The 27,216-nt window shown below is 48.0% G+C and overlaps 1 protein-coding gene across 4 annotated transcripts in view; it reads left to right on the top strand.

Moving 5' to 3' along the window:
* The window catches only part of MYH10 (myosin heavy chain 10), a 955,741-nt gene that overhangs the window by 884,030 nt on the left and 44,495 nt on the right, over nt 1–27,216 (top strand). For all 4 annotated transcript variants that reach the window (XM_069200300.1, XM_069200299.1, XM_069200302.1 and 1 more), the window contains exons 40-41: nt 19,657–19,865; nt 20,520–20,628. In XM_069200300.1, the coding sequence (XP_069056401.1) occupies nt 19,657–19,865; nt 20,520–20,628 (318 nt within the window). The remainder of the gene's footprint in view (nt 1–19,656; nt 19,866–20,519; nt 20,629–27,216) is intronic.

Below are 27,216 nucleotides of genomic sequence, written 5' to 3'. Positions count from 1 at the left end.
CAGCAGTGGGTATTGAGCCTCCTCAGCACCATTTTTATTATAAGCATGCTCTTTAAATTCTGCCCTAACTGCAGCCAAACTTTTGCCATAAAGAACAAACATTCAGTAAGTATGTTATGCCGCCCAAGAAACCATAAATTGTAGGATTGTAATTTCCAGTTCTTCTTTCAACCTAAAGACTGTAATTCACGGGGAAAATATTTTGGCACTCTGGTTTAAAACAGATATAGAATATTAGATGCAAATCATCCCCAAGGGGGAAGTGGCCCTTGACTTCCACTGCCACTCTTTATATTGTTTTAAAACATGTCTTGAAAGAAATTCTTAGGAAATTAAAGGGGAAAATTCATTGCAATCTTTGTGGCTGAGAACATAACTTGCAAAGAAAAAAAACATCTAGAGAGCACAATATTAGAATGGGAAACGATACACAAATGCACAGGGGCCCCAAGAGTGACGAGGGAACTGGAGAGAGCACGATTGCAACTTAAGCGACTTTTCTCGATAGAGCTGAATACACTATGGTCCGATTGAAGCAAGTTCTACAGGGGGAGCTGTCGCTGTGGACGGATGCTGGCGCACAGGTTACACTCCCGCACCCGTGCTGCATCCATCTCAGTCATCCGGCCCTCTCTGACTGAAGAAGCGTGCACAGACCCACAGATAGCAACTGCCGTTCAACAATTTCATCTCACCCTTTACACTGCCTCTGAGGGAAACCTTATAGATTTCACAAGCTATCAGTTCCAGTGATGGCAGGAAGGAGGGTGTAAAATAGTGGGCTGCCTTTTTGACCCACAAGGGATTTTTCTGTTTGAACGCTAAAAATTAAGTATGGGTTAACGAAAGCGGATAGATTACAATACTTGCAGATCCGATTCTGAGAGCTGCAAGAAGTGAATGCTTCTTAAGAGGACTACAAGCGCCTCGTCTCAGACATATACTCCATCTTGGGCAAACAAGCCCAACCACCTGAAGCGCCAGGCCAAACTAGATGGTAGGTGTAATTAGGCAGGGTCTAGACGAAGAATGGGGAGACATATTTTATAGAGCACACCACTCAGATCACAGAATAGCTAGTGTTGAAACGGCCTACAAAATAACATCCTATTGGTACCATACTCCTGCACGACTCCAGTCATGAACCTGACAGCAGATCCTAAGAGTGCTGGAGCGCCTGCAGGAGTACTGGCACTCTGCTACACCTCATGTGGCACTGCCCAAAACTAGAACGGTTCTGGGAACGCATATTAGATGACACTGAGACCACACATTTAATTTAACACTATAATTCCCTGTTTTCCAGGATACACTATCTTGGGCCTTCCCAACACCTTAACCTACCCGCTCCACACCCAAAGAGTGAAACAGATGGCCGTCTCTCTTGGCGCAGCGCAGCAAGTCATTTTATCACTATGGGGCACAGAGAAGACCCTAGATTATGCTGCCTGGCTTCACAAGCTATGGTTCCAGTTGGGGATGAAGAAGTTGTCCCTAGCAGCAGACCAACAGGGCCACTCCTCAACATGGGTGCCCCTTAATATAAGGTCCGATGGCATGTGTGGCTGTAGATACACATGCTTTGCATAAGTCTGCCATTTAGTGTTGGGCTTGGAGTTTTACAAGTTGCTTTTCTATGAAGAAGATTTTCGAGTCACCAGATCAAATGACTCCTCCTCTTAGTGATAATGCGCATGGGCATCAAGTCCTTTGTTAGATTGTTTTCTCTCCGCTGTCGGGTTTGGACGTGTTTCCTCTTGCTCCGGTAAATCTCGGTTCGGTATCTTTCGAACTTTAAATTCCATCTTTCAATCAACGTCGGTATAGTTTTCGTTCACGTATTCCACACTTCTACGAATCAATCTGAATTTTATTGTCTGGGTTGATTTAATGCCCTTAGTGGCGTCCACGCCCTTCTTGGGCCTACCTCAGCAACTGTAGTCGGAGAATGATAGGCTAATGGAACGTACTCCGTTTAGATTCTGCCCTCAGTGTCACTCCAAGTTTCCATACACGGATCAACACTAAGTGTGTAATTTCGGCCTGTCCCCAGGACACAGAGGAGACCTTTAACGCCTGCAGGTCTTTTCAGTCCAAAAAGACCCTATGGTACCGAAGAGCGTGTCGATTAGAAATGGCGTCGGAAGCAGAAGATGACACCCCTGACATCTTCAGGGAAGAACACTCACAGGAAGAAGTCAGACACCAGGCAGCTCTTTCAATTCGAGACTCCGAGTCGGACCAAGATTCAATCCATTCCAGTGGCGCAGTACGTGAGTATACCAACACTATCACACCAAGTAAAGATATTCGAAAACACTTCTAAATTGATCGTCGGTCTTCCACTGCCCCCGGGCCATGGTAGGATCCAAAAAATACATTTGGATGCCCCATCTTCTGGTTTGGCACTGAAATAAATGAATACTAAAATGCCTTTAGCACCGACCAAACAGGCAACCACATCCCAGTCTGTTTCGGGATCAAGTCAAACATTCAGATTGACCATTTTGATGCTGAAGAAACAACTTTTGCCATCTACTTCGTAGCTGACACTTTTGGCTTGAAAAAACCACTCAGTACCAAAGAGCTCGGAGCCGAAAACCAGAATGGGCAAAGATTCTATAGTTTCTCTGAGGAGGCTTCTTCTGTAGAGCCGATCTTGGAGATGGATGCTAGACAGCGCAAAATTCACATACAGAAGGAAACAGGAAAAATCCTGGCTTTTCCTCCTTTTCCAATCAAAAGGAGACTTACATTCCAAGAAACATTAGACACAGTGCCTCCCCCTAAAAAAAGTCTCAAAGAAAAAGACAAGGCTCCAGACCAGCCTTCGCTACCTCATTCTCCTATACTTCACTCTACTCCAGTACCACAATCACCTACATCCTTGATTCACCCCCAGTTTTCTCCTCAAGCATCGTCCTCATCACCTCATAGAGAGGATTTAGGTCATATTCCAAACTATGTGGATCCACGGGATATATGCAATTCAGATCCCATTCTCCCTAATGACCCTGACCTTTATGCAACAAGACCTTCTCCTCCTGCGGATACAACTACATACAAGCAAGTTATTGCAAGAGCAGAAGCATATCATAATGTGTATATGCATACAGACCCGATCAAAGAAGACTTTCTCTTCAGCACACTAACCAACTGTAGGAAAGTTCCCTCTTTCTTGGCATGGTTACCCCCATTTTTGCCTGAAATCAGTATGTTTGACTGTCTACTGGGTTCCTGCTAACTAGGACCCCAGTAGTTTTGCCCTCTCCTTTAAATTGTTCCCTTTTCGTCCCACAATTGGACTGGACATAGGTCACTTCCTATGTCCAGCTACATAATGGAAACTCCGAACCTGGGTATGTTTGGTATCAAACATGTCCGAATCATACCCCAATACTGCTGCAAGTATTGAAAGTATGATTCCATGCACTCTGGGGGCTCCTTAGAGGACCCCCAGCATTGCTACCACCAGTCTTACAGCGTTTTCCAGGCAGCCCAACTGCTGCCACCCCTCAGGCAGGTTTCTGCTCTTCTGTTGCTTGAGAAGCTCAAGCCCAGGAAGGCAGAACAAAGGATTTCTTTGGAGAGGGATGTTACACCCGCTCCCCTTGGAAATAGGTGGTACAGGCTTGGGAGAGGTCACCTCCCCAAGACACTGGCAATGCTTTGAAGGGCACATTTGGTTCCCTCCTTGCATAAACCAGCCTACACCAGTTCAGGGACACCCAGTCCCTGCTCTGGCGCGAAACTGGACAATGGAAAGGGGAGTAACCATTCCCCTGTCCATCACCACCCCGAGGGTGGTGCTCAGAACTCCTCCAGAGAGTCCCTGGGTTCTGCCATCCTGTTTCCAAGGTTGGCAGGGAATTCTGGGAACATCTGAGTGGCCCGGCAGGTGATGTCAGAGCCCCCTCCTGATAGGTGCTCACCTGGTTAGGTGACCAATCCCCCTTTCCGGGCTATTTAGGGTCTCTCTCCTGGGTGGGGCCTCCGATTCAGCTTGCACGGTTCCAGTAGGACTCCTCTGCAACCTCTGATTCGAGTTCTGGAACCGCAACTGGACCCTCCAGGAACCTACAAGCTGCAGATCCACGAGGAAGACTCTTCTGCAACATTGTATCCAGAATTGCAGCCAGTTTTGCAACATTTCCCCGGCTGTGCATCCTCAGTGTCCACTTCAGGGGTGCACAAGTGTGTCTGTTCAGAGGTTAAGGAGACAAGCTCTGCATACTGCTGCAGAACTTGCCTACAGTCAGCATGCTGTTGGGCAGTGATGGTGTCTGAATAGACAACTCCATCAACTGACCCATCTTTTGGACAGTAAGAGAGGAGGTCAGGGAGAGTTTTACTCTGCTTCCTGATCCTCATCAGTACCCATCAGCATGGTTAAATCAGTCCTGTCACAGATAAGCTTGAGGCGGTTCACATGGATCACTCTCTTTGGTGTCCTGCTAGTGCCCAGGTCTACCAAATAGGTGACCTCACTTTTCTCGGATAGGGTGAAGGCCACTCCATCTATCCTGAAGTGCTGCTGGAGCAACAGGTTCCATAACCTACACCTTCTGCCCTGGTTGGAACTCCACCAGTGCAGTCTTTTGGTCATACCTCTGCTTCTGGAGCTGTTGAATGGCCTCAAGGTTTTTGGATGCTTTTTCCATGTACTGTGCCATCCTAGAACGTAGGCCTAGTACATAGTCCACCACATCTTGCTTAGGTTCGTGAGGAGGTCTCTCCCAACCTTTCTTTACAAGATAAAGTAGTCCACTAACAGGATGGCCAAACTGAAGCTCAAAGGGGGAAATACCTACTCTCTTCCGAGGCACCTCTCTTTAGGTGAAAAGCAGGCATGGCAACAGGACATTACATCTCCTTTTGAGCTTTTCAGGGAGTCCTTTCAATGTCTTGTTGAACCTTTCAACAAGTCAATTGGTTTGTGGGTGATAAGGTGTTGTGAACTTGTAGGTCACCCACACTCATTCCACATTTGTTTTAGGTAAGCTGACATGAAGTCGGCACCTCTGTCAGAAACCACCTCCTTAGGAAACCTTACCCTGGTGAAGATACCAATGAGGGCTTTTGCTACTGCAGGGGCTGTAGTTGACCTAAGGGGAATTACTTCAGGATACTTGGTAGCATGATCCATTACTACCAGTATATATTGGTGTACTAGGGCTGTGGGTGGTTCAAGTGGACCCACTATGTCCACACCATCCCTTTCAAAGGGAACCCTAACCACAGGTAGTGAAACTAAGGGGGCCTTTGGGCAACCACCTGCCTTACCACTGGCTTGGCAGGTGACCCAGGAGCCTGTGGAAATGGCTGACTAGCCTACTCCAAGTTTAGGTCTGGCCCATATGCCCACCTAGGGGGATGTCATGGGCTAAGGTGAGGAGGAATTCCCTGAACTGTTAAGGCACTACCACTCTCCTAATAGCACCAGGTTTGGGGTCTCTAGCCTCAGTGTACAGAATCCCTCCTCCCAATAGACCATGTGGGAACCACTGACCTCTCCCTTTTCGTGTGCAGCAGCTTGCTGATGCAGGTCTTCAATAGTAGGACAGGTTCTCTGACCTTGGCACAGCTGTTCCCTAGACGGTCCCCATGGGCCCAAGCGCTCAATTTGGTAAGGTTCAACTTCCATGGGCTCAATTCCTTCTGGGGTGGATAAGTTCTCTTTCTGCGAAGAGAGGTCCTGAGCTTTTGCCGGTTGGTTACTGGTTCCCCCAGTCGTTTTGCTCTTCCTCTTGAAAGGCTGGGCCATTATTCAAGGCTCCAAAACTTCTTTCTTCCTGTGCTCGGCTTTGTGCTCTGGTTGTTACACACACCATCTCAGGGATTCCCCACATGGCTGCATGGGTTTTTAGTGTTACCTCAGCCCCTGCTGAGGACTCCAGGTCATTCCCTAGCTGGGATTATAGAAGAGACCACCGCCTGTTTCAGGTCAGTAGGCCCTCACCATTCTAAGGGAACCATCGCCATGGGATGGACCTTAGTTATATTATCAGAATTGGTAACTGGATATGTTTATCCAGCAAAGTAATGTCCTGGAGAAACCAGTTTTTTGTGTCACCATGGTGACAGTGGCACCTGTATCCCTCAGGGCTTGTACTGTAGTCCCATTAATCAAGGGTTGCTGTCTATATTTGTTCATGTTAGGGTGCCAGACAGCAAATGGGGCAACATCCACCCCACCCTCTGAGAATAAAATAGCTTCAGTGTGAACCCTGGTTTATTCAGGGCACATTGTAGATCCCACCTGGAGACTGGCTATACCAGTGCTAGCTGGTGCAGTACTTGGGGGTTGTTTTTGGGACAGGCCAAGTGTCTAGTTTGGTGCCCATTCTGATTACAATTGAAACACCAGGCTTTTGGGGATCAAAGCTTTTACACTTGTACCCATGAGTGGATGATGAAGAGCTTCAGGCCAACCCTTCTGAGCAGATTTTTGGGGGCCTGTAGAAGACTCTTCACTTTTATCCTTGTGTCTCGCCACTCTTCACCTGGGGAGGCATACTAACCCCTTTATTTTGGTCACCCCCAGTGGAAGTCTTGGTCTCCCTAGTCGTAACCCAGTGGTCGGTCTGTCTTTGCCAATTCTTGGGGAGAAATTGGACCTAGGTCTACGAGATATTGATGCAACTTTTCATTAAATCAGTTACTTAAGTGTTCTTTCTTAAACAACTTATAGAGCACCATCTAGTTGTGCACTTCACTCCCAGTTAACCAACCATCCACTGTTTTCACTGGGTAGTCTATGAAGTCAAGCTAGGAGTAGTTCGATGTTTTGTGAGCTCCCCAGAACCTAATTCTATACTTCTCAGTGGTCCAAAGCCCTCAACCAGGGTAGCCCTCATGAGGTCATAGGACGCAGCATCAGACCCAGTGAATGTGAGAGGTCCATCCCTACACTTACTAGTGGACAGTTCCCAAAGGATACCTCCCCAGTGAGACATTTTTCACTCTTCATTGCACAGATCCTCTCAAAGGCTGTAAACCATTTGGTGATGGCATCACCATCCTTATACTTGGGGACAGTTCCTTTGGGGATTTTAGGGTCATAAGATTGCTCCGTCCCTAGTTATTACGTTGATGCCACCATTAACGGGTGTGAAGCCCATTTCTGATCTCTTCTTCTCTATAGCTAGGAGTCTATTCTCCAAAGCTATTCTTTTGGCTAACATTGCTAAAAGGCTGTCCTCGTCACTGACGCTGTCCTCAGTGGACCCAGTAGAACCTGACCCACCTGCGTGAGGTCTAGGTGCTGTGAGTACTATACTTGGGGACAGGGTTACAGAGGCCTTGTCTTCCCTAGTTAGGTTAGGAGAGGGCAGATCATCCTCCTCAGCAGGATGTTCCTTTGTGTACTCTTCAAGAGCTCCTTTAGCTTGATCTTGGTAGGGTTGGAACCAGTTTTAATCTTTTTGAGTCTGCAGAGACCTTATCGCTCCTGTCTTGAGGTGGGGATAAAGGGTCAGGTCGAGCTCCGCAACCATGCCCTCTAAGCTGCTCAATATGTTACTAAATTTGGGGATTTCTTTTAGGAACTAAGGCTACTTCTAGGTACTTCCCCCCCCCCCCCCCCTAACTATAGTAACTTTTTAAACTTTAAAAGAAATGCTACAAGGGACTTAACCAAGGCTCTTGCAGGACTTTTAAAAAAAAAAGTTTGGAAAGATTGTCAATTCAAAAAAATGTATTGAATCGAAAGGGAATTTTGGAACTTAGTTGTGTGATGTTGGCTGAGTAGTCCAGCAAATGCAAAGTAGTAGACCCCACGGCTGATCCACCAATGTAGGAAGGTGGCTATGTATATACTATACCAAAGTGAGGTATAGTGTGCTCAGAGTCCAGGGGTTCCCCAGAGGCTAAAGTAGATAATACTAATGCTCTCTCTTGTGGTACTGTGGTCCAGCATTTAGGCTTATCAGGGGGTAGTGCTAAGCATTTGTTGTAGACGCACAGTCAAAAGTGAGGCCCACACTCAATGATTAACTCCAGGTCAATGTTTTATGTATCAAAAAATATAATTTGTTACTTTATTTCCAGAACCCTAAAGATCTTTGTTGCAGGTAAGTACACCTTCAAGAATGTATCACTTTCAAGTATCAATTGCCTTTGTTTGAAATTCACAGAGAAAACAGTTTTCAGGTAATACTTTTCGGTATCAAAAGTAGACAGGGCAATTTTCATTGAAGGCAGTGCAGTCCTGGGTGAGAAAAGTACATACACAGATTACAGGTAACTACTAGACTTATAGACCCAGTCTTCGGGGGTTGAGGTGTGCACAGGGGAAAGTTTAGGAAGAACCTAAGGGTGCACCACCAGCAACACGGGGACGGCTGGGTGCAGAGGTGTCAGGAGCACCGTTGGATCTTGTGGAGACGGGGGGGGGGGTCTTGGAAGTGAACGGTTTGCTGGTAAGTACCCGCAGTCTCAGGACACGGGCCCAGTGGGGGAAGGGGAGTTACGATCGGCCCTGAGTGGGCCACAGGTCATCACCCAATACACACCCTCAGTGGCAATGGACGGCCGGGTGCAGGGTGCAAACACAGGGTCGGGTGCTCGATGCTTTTCAGTGGAAAACTCCGGGTTCACAAAGAAGCTGCAGGCTTGGTCCAAGGGGTTGGCTCAAGAAGACCAACGGCTGGATAGATAAGTTAAGACTCCTCTCGACGTGGATGGACTGTCGACTGGGTTCCCCAAGGCCAGGGGGCAGTGGGTGCAGGGGTACCTTTAGGCATCTGGTCACGGTCAGGGGCCTCCTCTGGATTCAGGCTTCAGGTGGCGTTGTGGTGGCCAGGAGGAGTCAACCCGGGGTAGAATCAAGGTCAGAATCAACTGGGGACTCTCTCTGGTCAGGTGGCCACCTGGACTCGGGCTATGGGCATCACAGAGTGGGCAGGACTCGTGGATCCGCAGAGTTCTGGAGGCCTTTTTGGAGGTTTCTTTGTGGACAGGGCAGCTGTCCTCAGGAGATCTTGATCTTTAAGGAAGGCTGGCAGTCTTCTGGGGTTTGTAGAGGTCGCTGGTCCTGCAGGATGAGTCGTCGTCTTGTAGTAAGAGTCTTGAAGCTGCCGACAGGCTGGTAGAGCTGGGGCCAAGTTAGTTGTCGTCTGGAGTCTTCACTGCTGGTGCGGCTCTTCAGTCCTTCTTTAGGTCACCAGGAATCTGAAAAGCAGGGATCAGGGATGCCTCTAAATACTAGTTTTAGGGGCGTAGAGGGCAGTAGCCAATGGCTACTGACCCTGAGGGTGGCTACACCCTTCCTGTGCCCACTCCCTTTGGGAAGAGGGGCACATACCTAACACTGTTGGCTATCACCCTCCATACCAAGATGGAAGATTCTGCCAGGAGGGTTTCACCTTCACTCTGGACGCCCTAGGGGTGGACACTCCTCCTGGTGATTGCTAATTTTCCCGCCAGACCTGCCTCTAAAAGTGGGGCTTTGTATAGGGGAGAGGGGGGATGGGCATCTCCACTAGTGCCCTTGGCAGCAGAACAAAAGGCAGGATCCTTTGAGGCTCACCGCCTAGTGATGCTGTTCCTGCAGGAGGGACATGTGAAGCACCTCCATCTAGAGCAGGCTTTGTCACTGACTCCTGAGAGCACAATGGCTCTCACCCCATGGGGCCAGAAACTCGTCTTGTAGTGGCAGGCTGGCACAGACCTATCAGTCACACACTAGAGAGTGGGTTGAATTTCAGGGGGCATCTTTAAGATGCCCTCAGTGTGCATTTTACAATAAATCTAACACAGGCATTAGTGTGGGTTTATTGAGCTGAGAAGTTTGATATCAGACTTCCCTGTCTTCAGTGAAGCCATCATAGAGCTGTGGAGTTGATCATGACAAACTTCCAGCCCATGCATTCACTATGGCCACACTGCAGACACAGGGTCTAAGAATGGACTTAGACACTGCAGGGGCATATTGCTTATGCAGCTATACCCTCACCTGAGGTGTAGGGCACCCTGCCCTAGGACTGTAAGGCCTGCTGGAGGGGTTACATAGCTATGTTATGGGCAGTGGTTTGTGGGCATGCCACCCAGGAAGGGATGCCATGTTGACTTAAACTTTTTTCTTTCCACCAACACACCCAATCTACAATGGCAGTGTGCATGTGTTTGGTGAGGGGTCCCTTAGGTTGGCATAATACATGCTGCAGCCCTTGGGGGCCCTCTCTGACCACAGGGCCCTTGGTGCCCCTGGTGCCTTTTACAGGGGACTTAGCTGTGTGCTGATTGTGGAAGTAATGGTACAGTTTAGGGGAGAAAACAAAGATGTTGGGGCCTGGTTAGGCAGGATCCTAGCATGCACTCAGTCAAGTTAGCATCCGATATCAGTCAAAAAGTGGGGGTGTAACCATGCCAAAAGGGGCACTTTCCTACAGTTTCAAAAGGAAGTAACTTGTGCTTCTCCACCCTCTACATGGGACTATGAGTTACCCACCTCACTCTAACCCGATCTTAGCTAGGGCAAAATCTAGCTGACCCAAAGAGGTCACCCAACACTTAATGTAACCCAACTGTGACCAACAGGGTCAGGGGACCTACCTCACATTCTATCTTTAGATCTGAACCCATGCCAAGGATAGTTCTGTCACAAAGGCAAGCGCCCACCTGAGGCTACTGACAGCTGTCAGTGCGCCGAAACACACCCTGAGCTCCCAAATGACAGGTAGACGGACTACCTGAAGGGCTACATGGGTTTCTGAGGACCCCTTTAACTTTTCAGAGTGGAGGTCTATCACCTCAGGTGGCAGACACCCTTCCCCCACTCCTTTTTCTGCCAGATTAGGGTGGGCACCCTGAGCTTGAGCAGTTACCAGACTCTCCATGACCTTTTGTGGGATCAGAAGGGGCCAGAGTTAGTCTTTGGGCCTTCACCCACTGGGGCAGGTTGGCCCTGGCTCCCTTGGTCCCTGTCTACACATGGCCTTCCCTTACTACCTTTACCTTTCATTTAGGGCCTACGTCTCAGAATCGTAGGGACATGACTCAGAAGATCCTTGGGACTGGCAGCGCCCTGGGCAGCTGCCCCTCTGGCCCCAGACCAACCTCTGGGAAGTCAAAGCCTAGGAGACAATCTAGGGGAGGTCAGGACTGACTACCACCCTATGCCAGCTAAGGGTACCCCCCTACCTCTAGGGACACTAAGGCCACAGGGCAGTCTGTGACCTCCCATGGAGTTACCCTACTCTCCTTACCTATCCCGGCAAGTACTGGTCTGGGGACACTAATTGATCCACCACTATGGTGTGAGTGGCACCTGTGTGTCTCAGGGGATCCTGTTCACCTTGAGGGGTTGGACATGCTTACTATGACGGCCAAGGATCACCATCTTGACCCTACTCCCAGTTAAAAGCTACTAAGAACCCCTCTTCTAAGGTGTCCATCTCAAAGGTTACACAAGCCACCCAGGGGTAACTTCCTTCTTGGGGCATGCTGCATCCCCCTATGGTGTCCTGACGTCTGGCAGTCAGAAGACCTCTATCTAAGAGTTTGTTCAGCCCTGAGTCCCCACTACTCTTCTTGTTCGAGGGGGTGGGTCTAGATCCCCTCTTCAGGGTTCTTGGCTTCTGAAGGAACCTCTTTGATAGGGTTACTACCACCCCCCTTTTCTCTCCACGTGATAGTTAGCTTTAAGTCTACTAGATGTTGGTGTAGATGTTCCGAGGGGCAATTCGTAAGAATGTGCTCCTTGGCCAACCAGTTATACAGCCCTTCATAGGTACTTACCTGGTTAGCTTTTACTTATCCTTCCAGTGCCTTTACTGATGCGACTGCAAAGTATACATGTCTGTGTTGCCTCCTTGTGTGATATCCTATTCTTCTGTATGTACTCCTCAGGAATGAGACCATACATTTGGACAAGTGCTGCCTATATGTGTGGGTAACGTTCTGCTATCTTGCGCTAAAGTATGAGCAGTCTATCCCTACCAACTACTGATACGAACTCCCATAGAAGTGTTCTCCAGTGTTTTGTACCCACCTTGCTCATTTAGAGAGCTCTCTCATTTGAGGCCAGCCACTTGTCTAGGTCATCCCCTGGTACATAGTTTGGGACAATCCCTTTGGGGATTCTGATTTGGACACCCTGTGTCTCGGTTGCTGCTATAATTTTTATTAGCTGTCATGCCCACTTTAGCTCTTCTATCCTCAAGGGACAGCCTCCTGTCTTCCCAGGACAGTGCTATTTCTTCCAGCTCCAGGGCAGCTACTCCCTTTTGAAGGGTCTCCTGCTGCTGTGTGAGCGCCCCACACTGCTCGCTGTAGAGTACATTATTGCCCTGGTGTGGAGTGGAGGGCACCCTCCTCAGCCTCTTTCTTCTTTCCCACAACCTTGGGGTATGTCTTTTTTACAGTGCCGGTGGGGCTTTGTGGGCTTCCTCCCAAGCCTTGAGGACATTCACCAGATCTTCCTCCTTTGCAGTTTTTCCCCCACAATGATCTTTCTGTCCTTACATAACTCCTTCAGGTCCTTCTTTTTGAGAGTTGATGGATTGGCAATTTCAAGCTCCATGTTCCCCTTGCACACAGTGACTTCCAGGATATTTTAAAATCTTTTTTGAAATTTTTGGAAACTTTGTCAACTTTTGAAAATCGTTTAAACGTTCAGCAACTCCTTGGAAACGTTCACCAGCTCCTTAAAAACAATGTCTGCAGAATATGGAACTTGGCACTTACTGGGAAAGCACAAGGGTGTCATTTGTGGTGTTACCTTAGGCGAATTCTCAGTGTCTTAATTTCAACAACTATATGGTACTGCTCAACACAAGTTCTGGATCCCACTGATAGGTATCAATTAGAGGAAATGGGGTGTATTATATGGTTTGGTTGTGCCGCCTCATGGTGTAATACACCTATGTAGGAAGCTGTCCTGGTGTGTGGTGGGTACCTGTGGTACTTACACCTTATACCAGGTCCAGGTATCCCCTCTTAGTAAAGTGTATGCAATGTCTAGAAGCCAGGCTCTCTATAGGTAGGTGTGGATGAGCAACCAAGGCTTAGCTAGGAGACATGCAAAGCTCATGCAATACCACTCTAGTCACACAGCACTTACACACATGAAAGAAAACACTCAGTTGTACATAAATAAAGGTCCTTTATTTTTGGAACAAATCACCACAAAATACTAGAAAAGGTAACCCACCCTTAGGAGGAAAGTAATACACTAAATATACGCACTAGTAATCAGAAACAGGCATAGGAAAGGTTAGAAAACAGTGCAAATAGCAATAACCAATAGTGACCCTAGGGGGAGCACAAACCATATTCTACAAAAATGGAATGCGAATAAGGTACCCCCACCTAGGTAAGTAAAATGTGTAGAAACCCACAGAGGTAAGTAACACAGTACCCCCCAGCAACCAGGAATGCAAGGGTAAAACACTGGATCTTCCCCAAACCACCCAAAAGGAGGAAAATTAGAAATAGAAGACACCCAGAGACGTCTGCAAGAAAACAATCAGTGGATTCCTGAAGAAAGAAGACCTGTGGAGAGAGGGGACCAAGTCCAAGTCACAGTGGAGTCCAAGAGGAGAAGAAGCTACTACCCACCCAGCTGTGAATGCAGCAGTTGGTCGACGGTAATGAAGAACAGGTCAGCACTGCAACCCTGGAGCCAAAGAGTTCCTGCAGGTGAAGTCCCACTCTGGAAGGAAGATTTCAGATGGTTGTCAGTGCAGGAATTCCACCGAAAAACCTTGGCAAAGGCACATTAGCAGTTGGTGGAAAAGAGTTGCTGCCGGGGACCAGCAAGGCCCAGGAGTCAACCCAGGAGTCGGAGTCACAGGGGACCATCTGCATCGCAGAGAGTCCACAGGAGCAGAGGCAGCACCCGGAGGAGTCCCACAGGATCGGGACACAGGAGTCGCAGAAGAAGCCCATGCAGCACTACAAAAGAGGATCCCACGCCGCAAGAGAACCACCCAAGAGGCTGTGCTTTGCAGGATGGAGTGCTGGGGGCTGGAGCTACAGGTCACCTGAAGATCCCTTGGAAGAGATGCAAACAAGCCTTAGCAGCTGCAAGAGAAGCGGTGCACAGAGGTACTGCCCTGCGTGTGAAGGCAAAGGCTTACGGCTACCCAGGTTGTACAGCTGGCAGAGAGGGCCAAGAGGACTACTCCGGACCATGACCTGTGATGCAGGATCCACACAGCTGGATATCCACACAGCCAGTTGTCGCTTGCTGTGGGGGCCTGCAGTTGCAGGGAAGTGACTCCTTCACTCCAATGGAGATTCCTTCTTCTTCTTGTGCAGGCTGAAGAGTTGCAGTCTTCTGAGGATGCACAGCTGGGGAAATGCTACAAAGATGGCAGGAGATGTGAAAATAAAGTTGCAGAAGAGTCTTCTTCTATGTAGCAGCATTTGTCGGTTCCTGGAGGGTCCAGTCATGGTTCCAGTGACCAGACGTCGAAGCAGAGGTTGCAGAGGAGTGCTTCTAAAATCTTGCAAGCCGGATCTGAGGACCCACCTAAGAGAAAGACCGTAAATAGCCCTGAAAGGGGAATTGGTCACCTAACCAGCTAAGCACCTATCAGGAGGGGCCTCTGACCGAACCTGCCTGGCTTGGCCACTCAGATGCTCCAAGAGTTCCCTGCCAACCTTGAAAACAAGATGGCAGAGCCCAGGGACCCTTTGGAGGAGCTCTCGGCACCACCCCTGGGGTGGTGATGAACAGGGGAGTGGTCACTCCCCTTTCCATTGTCCAGTTTTGCGCTAGAGCAAGGCCTGGAGGTCCCTGAACCGTGTGGACGGGTTTATGCACGGATTGCAACAAATCTGCCCTTCAAAGCAAACTAGTGTCTTGGGGAGGCTACCCCTCCCAAGCCAGTTACACCTATTTCCATAGGGAGAGGGTGTTACCTCCGTCTCCCAAATGAAATCATTTGTTCTGTCTTTCTGGGCTTCATCAGATCAAGCAGCAGGAGGGCAGAAACCTGTCGGAGGGGTAGCAGCAGCTGCCCTGTCTGGAAAACCCTGTAAGACTGGTGGTAGAAGTGCTGGGGGTCTTCTAAGGAGCCCCCAGAGTGCATGGAATCATACTTCCAATACTTGCAACAGTATTGGCGTATGATTCCGATATGTTTGATACCAAACATGTCTAGGTTCAGAGTTACCATTATGTAGCTGGACATAGGATGTCCAGTACATGCCTAAAATGGCGTCTCCACACTCACAAATTCCAGGAAAATGGATCTGGAGTTTGTGGGGGCACCACTGCTAGTGCATGGGTGCCCTCACACACAGGTACCTGCACCCTGCCCTCTGGGCCAAGAGGGCCTACCATAGGGGTGACTTATAGTGTCCAGGTGTAGTGACCTGTAGTGCAAATGGGTGCATGCACCTGTGGCACGCAGAATGCAATGGCAGGCCTGCAGAATCCTTTGCATGGCTCCCTATGGGTGGCAGAATAATTGCTGCAGCCATTAGGGATCCCCTGTAATCTCAATGCCCTGGGTTCCTATGTACCATATTCTAGGGACTTACATTGGGAGGGGACCAGTATGGAAATTGTGGGAAGAACAAGATACAATTTAGAGGAGAGAGCAAAACTACGGGGGTTCTAGTTAGCAAGAACCCAGTAGACACAGTCAAACATACTGACAATTGGCAGAAAATGGGGGTAACCATGCCAAGAAAGAGGGTGTTTTCTTACAGCTTATCATTCTTCATATGTTGAATTTGCCAATGCTTTTTTACGGTTGAACAAAAATACCTTGATTTACTATACCTTGTAAATTCTATATCTTGTGTACTTCTGGTGTATATTTTTCGTTATGGTCCAAAAATACATAAAAGTACAGTCTATTTTTAGAAATTGGTGTTGGATTTATTTGTTGTCTTGTCAATTTCTTCTTCTATTGTTTTGATGCTGCTTAAAAACTTTACATTTGTTTTTTGTGTAAACCTTGCTGCTCAGAGTTTGGCTGAAGGTTTGGACCCAGCCATCTGAAAATCAGTCTTGACCCTGTTCACCATGGGGACAGTCCAGCCCAAAATGCCAGGCCAGGTCCTCCTTGGGCAAGAAAAAAGCACCCTGGGACCTGTATCAGGGTATCACCCTTCATCAACCAGGCTAGCTTAAATCCAGTGAGCACCGGTCAAGAATGATTTGATTATGGCTGGGTCCAAACTGGGGTGACATGGTGAGCAAAAAAAAAAAAAAAACAATAAATTTAACCAGGATCTGGGATTAGGGGTGAGTGTTTGAAAGGTTTCAGCACTCTAGCAACACAAAAGGATGATAGACAAAGTTGTACTAAGTGGGAAGGGTATGCCCAGTCATGGGTCCCGTGCTCACTGTGCCACTAAACTCAAGCTAGCCTGGCTGATGAAGGGTACCTTGAAACCGGTCCCGCGATGTTTGTTTCCGGTGCACGGGGGACCTGGCTTGGCAGTTCGGGCTGGACTGTTCTCATTGGCAACAAGGTCAAGACTGATTTGCATATCGCTGGGTCCAAACTGGGGTGACATGGTGAGCAAAAGAACGATGGATTAAACCCAGCTCTTTGACTGGGAGTGAGTGTTTGAAAAGTTTCAGCACTCCGTCCATCATCTTTTCTGTTGTTAATGTTGAGTCCTGGTCCCTGGTGCTGCTTGGTGGCAATTGGTGACGGGTTGAAGAATCTGGGCTACCTACTTACCCCAATTGGCTTCTCAGATGTTGTGTGCCTGTGTTGTGAAAGGGAGGCTAACTCACTGAACCTTGGAGTCTTTTGACTTTGGCTGGGCTCTGGAGCTCCCCAAGCAGGACACAGCAGAGACAGCTTTGATAGCTACCAGGTTCAGTCCTTGCCAGTGCAGCCTTTCTTTGCTGGTTCCACAGAGCAACAGGCCATTCCTTTTTTGGTCCTTTTTCCTGTGCAGTCGAGTTCTGAGTTGTATGTGCCGAGGGTGCCATATTTATGCTCAGAAAATGCCTTCTGGACAGGATGAGGTTGGTAGCAAAAAGGCTACCAGGTTCCCTCCCTCCTGATGACCACTTCCTGTGAAGTGTGGCATCTAGCTATTCAAATATGCACCATTTTACCTTCTAACAACATAACAGAACTCCTCTTTCGGCATCCAAAGCTCCCTAGCCCAACTCAGAGGTGTGGCTTTAAAAAGGGCTACATGCCCTTGGAAAACTGGTTTGACAACTGGCTTTCCCTTTCATGTCCCTTGTGCCAGCCTGTCTACCTAAACGGTAGAACATCAGCTTTCTCAAGTGTTCCCGATTTGCCCTTCAAAGGCTGCTTCTCCTCTGAATCTTGTCTTTTGGGCTAACACCTGTGTGGCTTCCAGCCTGGGGGAGGTATGCCCCTACAGTGTCTAAGCAAAACCTTAGACATCGTAAGTGCAGAGTAGCCATAAAGAGTATATGGTCTGGGAGTTTGTCAAACACGAACTCCACAGTTCCATAATGGCTACACTGAAAGCTGGGAAGTTTGGTATCAAACTTTTCAGCACAATAAATGCACACTGATGCCACTGTGGAATTTATTGTAAAATCCACCCACCCAGATGCCCCCTGAATACCAGTCCTACTCCTAGTGCTAGGCTGACCAGTTTCTGCCAACCTGCCACAACCATACAAGTTTCTGGCCACATGGGGTGAGTGCCTTTGTCACTCTGTGGCCGGGACCAAAGTCTGTACTGGGTGGAGGTGCTTCTCTCCTCTCCCTGCAGGAACTGCAACACCTGGCGGTGAGCCTCAAAGGCTCATGCCTTTTTGTTACAGCACCCAGGGCATCCCAGCTAGTGGAGATGCCCACCCCTCCAGCCACTTCCCCCACTTTTGGCGACAAAATAATAATGAGAAAAACAAGGAAGAGTCACCTACCAGTCAACAGCCCCTAAGGTGCCCTGAGCTGACCCCTGCCTTTAGAAATCCTCCATCTTGAGTTTGGAGGATTCCCCCAATAGTAATAGGGATGTGCCCCCGTCCCCTCAGGGAGGAGGCACAAAAGAGGGTGTAGCCACCCTCCAGGACAGTAGCCATTGGCTACTTCTCCCCGACCTAAACACACCCCTAAATTTAGTATTTAGGGACAACCCTGAACCCAGGAAATCAGGTTCCTGCAACCTACAACAAGAAAGAGGACTGCTGACCTGAAAGCCCTGCAGAGACGACGGAGACAACTGACTTGGCCCCAGCCCTACCGGCCTGTCTCCAGACTCAAAGGACCTGCACACGACTCATTCGACAGGGACCAGCGACCTCTGAGGACTGCCCTGAACCCAAAGGACCAAGAAACTCTTGAGAACAGCGGCATTGTTCAAAGACAGCAACAACTTAGCAACTTTTTAGGCAAATTCCAAAACTCTCTCTTCCCGCCGGAAGCGTGAGACTTCACACACTGCACCCGATGCCCCCGGCTCGAGCCCCAGAGAACTAACACTGCAGAGAGGTCTCCTAGGCGACTACAACGACGTGAATAACCTGTGTCGACCTCACTGCACCCCCACAGCGACACCTGCAGAGAGGATCCAGAGGCTCCCCCTGACCGCGACTGCCTGGTAACAAGGAACCCGACGCCTGGACCAAGCACTGCACCCGCAGCCCCAAGGACCGAGAGAAACCACCTTCCAGTGCTGGAGTGACCAGCAGGCGGCCCTCTTCCTAGCCCAGTTGGTGGCTGGCCCGAGAAGCCTCCGTGCCCTGCCTGCATCGCCTAAGTGACCCCGGGTCCCTCCATTGCTTTCAATAGCAAACCCGATCCCTACTTAGCACGCTGCACCCGGCCGCCCCTGTGCTGCTGAGGGTGTGTTTTGTGTGCCTGTTTGTGTTTCTCTCTTTTTATGTACTTACCTCAAATCTTGAATCTTGTAGTTCTAAAAATAAATTAAGAAAATACATTTTTCTATATACAAACTATTGGCCTGGAATTAAGTATTTGAGTGTGTGTTCCTCATTTATTGCCTCTGTGTGTACAACAAATGCTTAACACTACCCTCTGATAAGCCTACTGCTCGACCACACTACCAAAAAATAGAGCATTAGTATTACCTAATTTTGCCACTATCCATCTCTAAGCGGAACCCTTGTACTCTGTGCACACTCTCTCTCACTTTGAGATAGTATATACAGAGCCAACTTCCTACAACACGTTCCACTTTTTAACAAACAGCAACCTGCCTTAGGGCTTGTTAGGCCTGCCATAGGAGTGACTTTACATTAAAAAGGGAGTTTGGGGCTTTGCCATTACTTTAAAAGGCAAAGTCGAGTTAGCAGTTTAAAACTGCCCGTCCAGTGCTGTGGCATATCGGAAGCTATGTTTTACCTTGTTCAACCCAGGGTGGCACAACTCGTGCTGCAGTCCCGGGTGGGGGGGCACTAACGTAAAGGGCTGGATACCCTGGTACCATATACTAGGGACTTACAAGCAAGTTAAGCTATGCCAATTTGGAACAAGCTGATTAAATACATCATTTTAAGGGTCAGAACACCTGCACTGAGTTCTGCCAGGGCATTTCAGAGCCATTAGACCAGTATCTAGTAGTCAGAATGGGGGCAAAATGTGAAGGTAAACTTGCAAAAATCCTGTAAGTGTTAATGAACGTCCCATGATGAAAGCCCACTTTTACCAAACCGACCCTTTTGATCAGTATATGGGAGCAGCAAAGGTTTCTTATCTATGTCATTTCTCTTTTTCCATTTTTATTTCATAGGTTGATTCTCTAAACTCTGAGCTGGCAGGTGAACGCAGTGCTGCCCAGAAAAGTGAGAATGCACGCCAGCAGCTGGAAAGGCAGAACAAGGAGCTTAAAGCTAAACTGCAAGAGTTGGAGGGGTCTGTCAAGTCCAAATTTAAGGCAACCATTTGTGCTTTAGAAGCTAAAATTGGACAATTAGAAGAACAGCTTGAGCAGGAAGCAAAGTAAGGACTAATCCTGAAAGCTCATGTGTGGGGGCAGGGGCGGAGGGAGGTTTTCCTAATGACATCCTGGCTTTCCAGTGTTCTAGCCAAACTAATTTATTTGATAAAGGTTGGTGTTCAATTTCTCATCTTCATATTACAATTCTTTTCACCTTTTATTTGATAACAAATTGACCAACTGGTGGGGTTAGTTCTCAATGCTGATGATAAAATGTGTTGTATCCAGCCTCATTGACTTGCCTGCATGGTCAATCCTATTATGGAAATACAGGTCAGCAGCTGTAAATGTGACTTACTTAGGTACAAGCCATCCATTTTCCCTTTTTGATTGACATCTTCTGCAAAGGAAGAGAAAAGCAAAGGAAAATGGTGATGCAGAACTAGACAGTGTTAATTCCAAAAGATGTCTCAAATGCTATTATGACCCTGAAAGATGGCACACTGAGAACCTATCAAAAAAGCTACCCTTTCTTGTTCTGTATGCTCCAGTTGTTAGTCAAACTTGGTGATCCCCTTGAAAAGCAGTTATTTATTTTCAAACGGAAGCGCTTCTTTGAAACAGTTTTGGTATCCTAATGTTTTGTAATGCTGTTTTTCATCACTCTGTTTATGAATCCTAATGGATGCCTTCATCTGTGTCACTTTGTTTCCCAGGGAAAGAGCTGCCTCAAACAAATTAGTTAGACGTACAGAGAAGAAATTAAAAGAAGTTTTCATGCAAGTGGAAGATGAGCGCCGTCATGCTGATCAGTACAAAGAGCAGGTAAGGGCAAGAGAGCAGCAATCAGTTGAAGGACTGCCAAATAGGAGCAGGGTAGATTGATTCAGTTACTAGGCAATGCAGGTCCTATATTTAAAATAGGTTTTTTTGTTATGGAGGCAAAAATAACTTAAATTGCGCTTTTTGTTTTTTTACATACTTTTTCTGTGAGCGTATTGTTTTGTAAAGTGCTAAATGCAACACTGTACACCCAACATTTGTTCCAAATATCTCTAATGCTACCAAAATCATATCCACTGATACACATATGGGTAGATAACCATTAGTAGCTTAACAAAACCTTACGGGTCCCATGCAAGGCACAGTGAAAGAGTCCTATTACTGTCATTGACCTTCACCCCTTGTCTTCTTAAAGAATCACAAAGCCAAACTGCTCCTCAGTAAACATATTTAGGGGCTCCGGATTTAGATATCATCATTATTTCTCAGAAGATACAAGGCCCTGAAGGATCAAGCATAACTAGTCATGAGGCAAAACATGTTTGTAGCGTGTGTTTCTGTGGATACACTGTGAATCTACAAACATAATCTTACAGGGTAAGTAACATTATATTTCCACGCTTACACCTCACAGAGCAGAGAACCCGTTCAGTTACACAAACAGTTTTAGGTATTAGCCTGTATGCAACCAGTGCTGTTAAGGGGAGAATGTTAATCCAGAATCAAAAAATTGGGGACAGGAAGAGATGGTGAGAGAAAGGGCGTAAGGTTTATGTTCATACCATTTAGAGCTGTAGATACATATGCTACGCATATTCCTGCCTTCTAGTGTTTATCTTAGACGTTTGCAAGTTGTTTTTCTTCAATGAAGGTCTGTTGAGTCACAAGATCTATTGTGACTCCTCCTTTAGTCAGCAGTGTACAGGGGAAACAACTCCATTTGATTGTATTTTCTGTAATTTAGTTTGGACGTATACTACTGGAGCTCAGAGCTTCAATGTGTTCTCTGCTCTCCCACTCGGACCCAGTCGGTGATGTTTTATTCTAATCCTTGGAGAAAAGCCTACATTTTGAGAGCATTCCTCTCTGCAACAACCTCTGGAGGCCAACTCAGCACTAACTTCAGACCATTAGGGCCTCTGGCCCATTTCAGGGTCTCTGGCCCTCACCTTCATCGATTTCCCTGCAGAAAATGCACTCCTAGTGATGGAACAGATACCATTTTAATACTGTCCTCAGTGCCACACCAAATATCCTTGGTCCGTTTACCACAAGGTTACTAATGTCTGTCCACTCCCACCCCCCAACCATAACAGCACTAGTAGCCAGCCCTTCCTCATGTTCCACTCAAAGAAGACCCTCCTGTATCGCTGGAAAAGAAGGTGGGCCTATCAGCATTTGCAGGAGCAAGCCTCAGACACCCCTGACCTCTAGGTGTCAAGGAAGGTGAGGATGTAGGTGCTGCGGCATCCAGCCATATCAGCCGTCGGCTGTGGGCCAGGAGAAAGAAAAGCAAGAGGTTCACAACAATCTCTGGCCCTCAAACAAAGACCTTCCCATGGATTTTAAGTGTGGTCGATATCAATACACACACCAAGTCTCCCAGGAGGCCTCGGACAGAAGCAGCGTACTGCCCCCCAGGGGTTCAGGTATAGAGCCTGCCAATCACTACTCGGTCTTCTGGACCTTCTCCGGCTTTAGGCTCTGGTCGGCACAAATGGCCCTCCTGACTTCTGGAATCATCCCTGTTCAACCATAAGATCATCCACAAGCCTCAAGCGCCTTTGATGCCGGTAGCGAAGCTAGCCTCGATCCTAGGGTGTCTCTTGACTCCAAAGCCACCATCAGCATCAAGGATCTCATTGACAGTTGGCATCAATGACTCAGAGCAACCTATCGTTCAGTGTTTGCAGAAGGTATTGGATGGAAGGCAAAATCACTATTTATCCATCCCCAAAAGGGAAAATCTCAACAAAGCTCCCTCCAACAAGACCTTTAGAGACTTTGCTTCATAAGAGTAGACTAACGTTAGAGGAGCAGTTGGCTTTGGAGCCACCTCCAGCTTCTAAACTTAAAAACACGCAAGGACATGGACACCAGCCCACTCCCCTACATTGCACTTCCTTCACAAACACCAGTTCCTGTGTCACCGCCCCCATTGCCTCCAATCTCACCACAGAAGTCTCCCCACTCCTAAGGAGAAAGCACCCCCTTTGGCCCTGCCGATGCTTACAAGGCACCACCCGACCCAATGTCACCAAAGACGTGTGGAATGAATACAGTGTCAATCGTTTTGGATCCAGGCATGGATCACTATCCAGTTAGGGCATTTCCTTGGGACAACATCATGATATACCACAGGGAGATCCGGTGGGCGGCCACTTACCAGAAAATAAACATGCATGTCCTTTAAGAGGAAGACATTTCCTTTTGGAAGCACTTTCCAAATCAGAGAGAACTGTCCAGTTCCTCTCCATGTTAAAAGGCATGCTACTATCAGCCCCCAACAACTAAAGAGCCTGTCAAGGACAGGGTCTTAATATCACAGGTACAAAAAAATACAAGCCTTCTCCCAATGATCTGGCCTACTTCAAGCCTTAGGTCCCACCGGACTCTCTTGTCGTCCATACAGAATGCAAGTAGTATTTTGCTTCAGCCATGGTTGATGATAAAAGAATGGATGCTGGCGGTAGCGGTAAGGGCTACTACTATCCACTATAAGATAGCCCACTCAGTTGCCTCCTTTCCTGATATGACAGGATTATTGTAGCGAGATGCAAGAGCTATTTGGGCATCTCCCAGAGGAATTAAAAAAACAAGGAGGAGGAGGTAGAGGTGAAAACTATATCCAGTGCCACCATCCTCTCTTCAGTTGAGACCACGGGCACTGCATCACAATTGTCAGCACCATTGTCCTCATCGGATGACAAGCCTGGCTCCGCATCTCAGGCTTCAAACGGGAGATCTTCTAGCAGCATCTCCATAATCTGCCCTTTGTTCAATGGTGGGCATCTATTCAGCCCGCAGGCGATCAGATGTTAGTAAAAATCAAAAAGGAAACTGACAACGCAAAAGCCATGGGTGCCTTTCACACCGCGTCACCTAGAGGCTTCTTTGGGAGACAACACTACAGGATAGGCTGCTAAAGCCATTTCCTCAGATCCTACTTCCTCATATCAGAAGCCAAGACAAGGGTTCCCCATTTGGGCCAACGCATATGCGACTTCTTGCAGGTGAGAGGTAACACCTCTGTCCAGTGCAGGCCCCCATTCTCTCCTTTTTTGAGAGTTATTAGCACGCCTCCCTAGGAGGCCAGAAAGCTGTCTTGGGTTCAAGTTCTTTGTTTAACAGTTAAGGACACAAGAGATTGAACACAATTAATTAGCAATGTTGCAAAAGTTGCACACTGTAATTTCTTAAATGAATTTCGACTTGAGAATCAAGTTGGGCTTTATGTATTGAGTTGTTTGGTACCTCGGAGTACCAATTTAGACCGCACTGTTGAGGAGAAAGCACAGATGAGGTGTCAGCGTTTAACCCAGTACTCGCCAATGGGACGACCAAGTCTTTCCACAGTAAAAAAAAAAAAGTCACTTTTGTGTTTTTACTGTCAAAACACATAAAATACATATGCTGCCCCCTGTCTCAGGAGGCCTGTCATGTGGTGACTTACACGTGTTTCAGAGGGACATTTGACCTTGCTGTGGCTTTAAATGGCAAAGTTGGGCTAGAAGTTTGAAACTGGTCTTCCAGTCTGCATTGGCAGACTGGGAGGCTTAATTTTGCTTTGTCACATTTAGGGTGGGACAACCAGTGCTGCAGTTCGTGGGGTGACTCTAAATTACAGGTCTTCAGTTCCCTGGCTACCAGATAAAGGGGACTTACAAGTAAGTTTAATCAGTGCCAATTGGGTATATACTCTCAACAGATGCCTCAAACAACGGTTGGGGAGCTCATCTCCTCAACCTAACCATTCAAGGTATATGGGACAATACTAATTGGTCTCTTCATTTCAATTACCTGGAACTGCAAGCAATATTGTTTTAAATGAAAGCATTTCTTTCACAGTTGCAACACAAAACAGTGTTGATACATACAGACAACATGACTGCCATGTACTATCTTCAAAAACAGGGAGGGACACAATCTTATCAACTGTCCGATCTAGCACAAACAATATGGAAATGTGCGATTCGCCACTACATTCACATAGTGGCACAATATCTCCCGGGGATAGACAACCACTTAGCAGACCTACTTAGCAGGATGCATCAACAAACGCATGAGTGGGAACTCCACTCACAAGTCCTTCAACAGTACTTCAAAAACTGGGGAACACCTCAAATCGATCTGTTCGCAACATATCAAAACAGAAAATGCCAGAACTTCACCTCCAGGAACCCACACCCTCAGTCCAAGAGCAATGCTCTATGAGTTAGTTGGTCAGGGATATTTGTTTACGCTTTTCCCCCCCCCCCTCCCACTGTTAACGTTTCTAATCCGGAAGATAAAACAATCTTACCTCAACATGATCTTAGTGGCCCCTACATGGGCACGTCATCCATGGTACACAACTGTAGGAAGTTGGCTCTGGATATACTATTTCAAAGTAAGACATAGTGTGCACAGAGTCCAAGGGTTCCCCTTAGAGGTAAGATAGTGGCACAATTAGATAATTCTAATGCTCTATTTTGTGGTAGTGTGGTCGAGCAGTAGGCTTACCAGAGGGTAGTGTTAAGCATTTGTTGTACACACATAGGCAATAAATGAGGAACATATACTCACAGACTTACTCCAGGCCAATAGGTTTTTATATAGAAAAATATATTTTCTTAGTTTGTTTTAAGACCCACAGGTTCAAGATTTGAAGTAAATACATAAAATGCAAGGTACTCCACACAGATAAGTTAGGAACTTTTGAATAAAAGAAATATCATATACAGACTTTGTTAAAATGGCATTAAGCATTAAAAGTAGACACAGTACAAAAATCAACAGTTCCTGGGGGAGGTAAGTAAAGGTTAGATTGTGAGGTAAGTAAGACACTTACAAGTCTCAGTTCCTGGGCATAGGCAGCCCACCGTTGGGGGTTCAAGGCAACCTCAAAGTTACCACACCAGCAGCTCAGGCCCGGTCAGGTGTATAGGTCAAAGAGGTGGCCAAAACACATAGGCACCTCAGGAGAACAGGGGTGCTCCGGTTCCAGTCTGCCAGCAGGTAAGTACCCGCTTCCTCGGGGTGCAGACCAGGGGGTTTTGTAGAGCACTGGGGAGGACACAAGTAGGCACACAAAGCACACCCTCAGCGGCACAGGGGCGGCCGTGTGCAGTGTGCAGAGCAGGCGTCGGGTTATAGATATGAAACGATGGAGGGACCCGGGGGTCACTCTAGCGGTGCAGGCAGGCACAAGGGGTGCTTCTCGGGCCAGCCACCACCTGGGCTAGGCAGAGGGTCGCCTGGGGGTCACTCCTGCACTGGGGTTCGGTTCCTTCAGGTCCTGGGGGCTGCGGGTGCAGTGCTGGTTCCAGGCGTCGGGTCCCTTGTTCCAGGCAGTCGCGGTCAGGGGGAGCCTCTGGATTCTCTCTGCAGGTGACACTGTGGAGTTCAAGGGGGGTCGTCTCTGGCTACTCACGGGGTCGCAGTCGCCGGGGAGTTCTCCCTGTGGTTTTTGTTCTCTGGATCTCAGGCCGGGGGTGTCGGGTGCAGAGTCTCATGCTTCTGGCGGAAAGAGTGAGTTCTTTGGAAGTTGCTTCTTTGTTGCAAAGGTGTAGCAGTTTTTGAGCAGAGCCGCTGCTCACAGGAGTTTCTTGGTCCTGGGGGTCAGGGCTTCAGAGCTCTCTGGTCCCTGTTGGATGCGTCGATGGTTGCAGGTTTTCGACTCTGGAGACAGGCTGGTAGGGCTGGGGCCAAAGCAGTTGTCGTCGTCCGTCGTCTCTCCGGGCTTGTAGGTCAGCAGTCCTTCTTTGTAGTTCAGGTTGCAGGAATCTGATTTCCTGTGTTCTGGGGTGCCCCTAAATACTAAATTTAGGGGTGTGTTTAGGTCTGGGGTGCAGTAGCCAATGGTTAGTGTCCTGGAGGGTGGCTACACCCTCTTTGTGCCTCCTCCCTGTGGGAAGGGGACACACCCCTAATCCTATTACGGGAATCCTCCAAAACTAAGATGGAGGATTTCTTAAGGCAGGGGTCACCTCAGCTCAGGACACCTTAGGGGCTGTCCTGACTGGTGGGTGACTCTTCCTTGTTTTTCTCATTATCTCCTCCAGCCTTGCCGCCAAAAGTGGGGGCAGTGGCCGGAGGAGTCGGGCATCTCCACTAGCTGGGATGCCCCGGGGTGCTGTAACAAAAGGGGTGAGCCTTTGAGGCTCACCGCCAGGTGTTACAGTGCCTGCAGGGGGAGGTGTGAAGCACCTCCACCCAGTACAGGCTTTGTTCCTGGCCACAGAGTGACAAAGGCACTCTCCCCATGTGGCCAGCAACTTGTCTGGTTTGTGGCAGGCTGGCAGGAACGGGTCAGCCTACACTAGAAGTCGGATTGGTATTCAGGGGACATCTCTAAGATGCCCTCTGGGTGCATGTTACAATAAATTGAACACTGGCATCAGTGTGCATTCATTGTGCTGGGACGTTTGA

Source organism: Pleurodeles waltl, chromosome 7 (assembly GCF_031143425.1).
Source record: "Pleurodeles waltl isolate 20211129_DDA chromosome 7, aPleWal1.hap1.20221129, whole genome shotgun sequence".
In the NCBI taxonomy this organism is placed as follows: domain Eukaryota; kingdom Metazoa; phylum Chordata; class Amphibia; order Caudata; family Salamandridae; genus Pleurodeles; species Pleurodeles waltl.
This window is presented reverse-complemented; position numbering and strand designations above follow the sequence as displayed.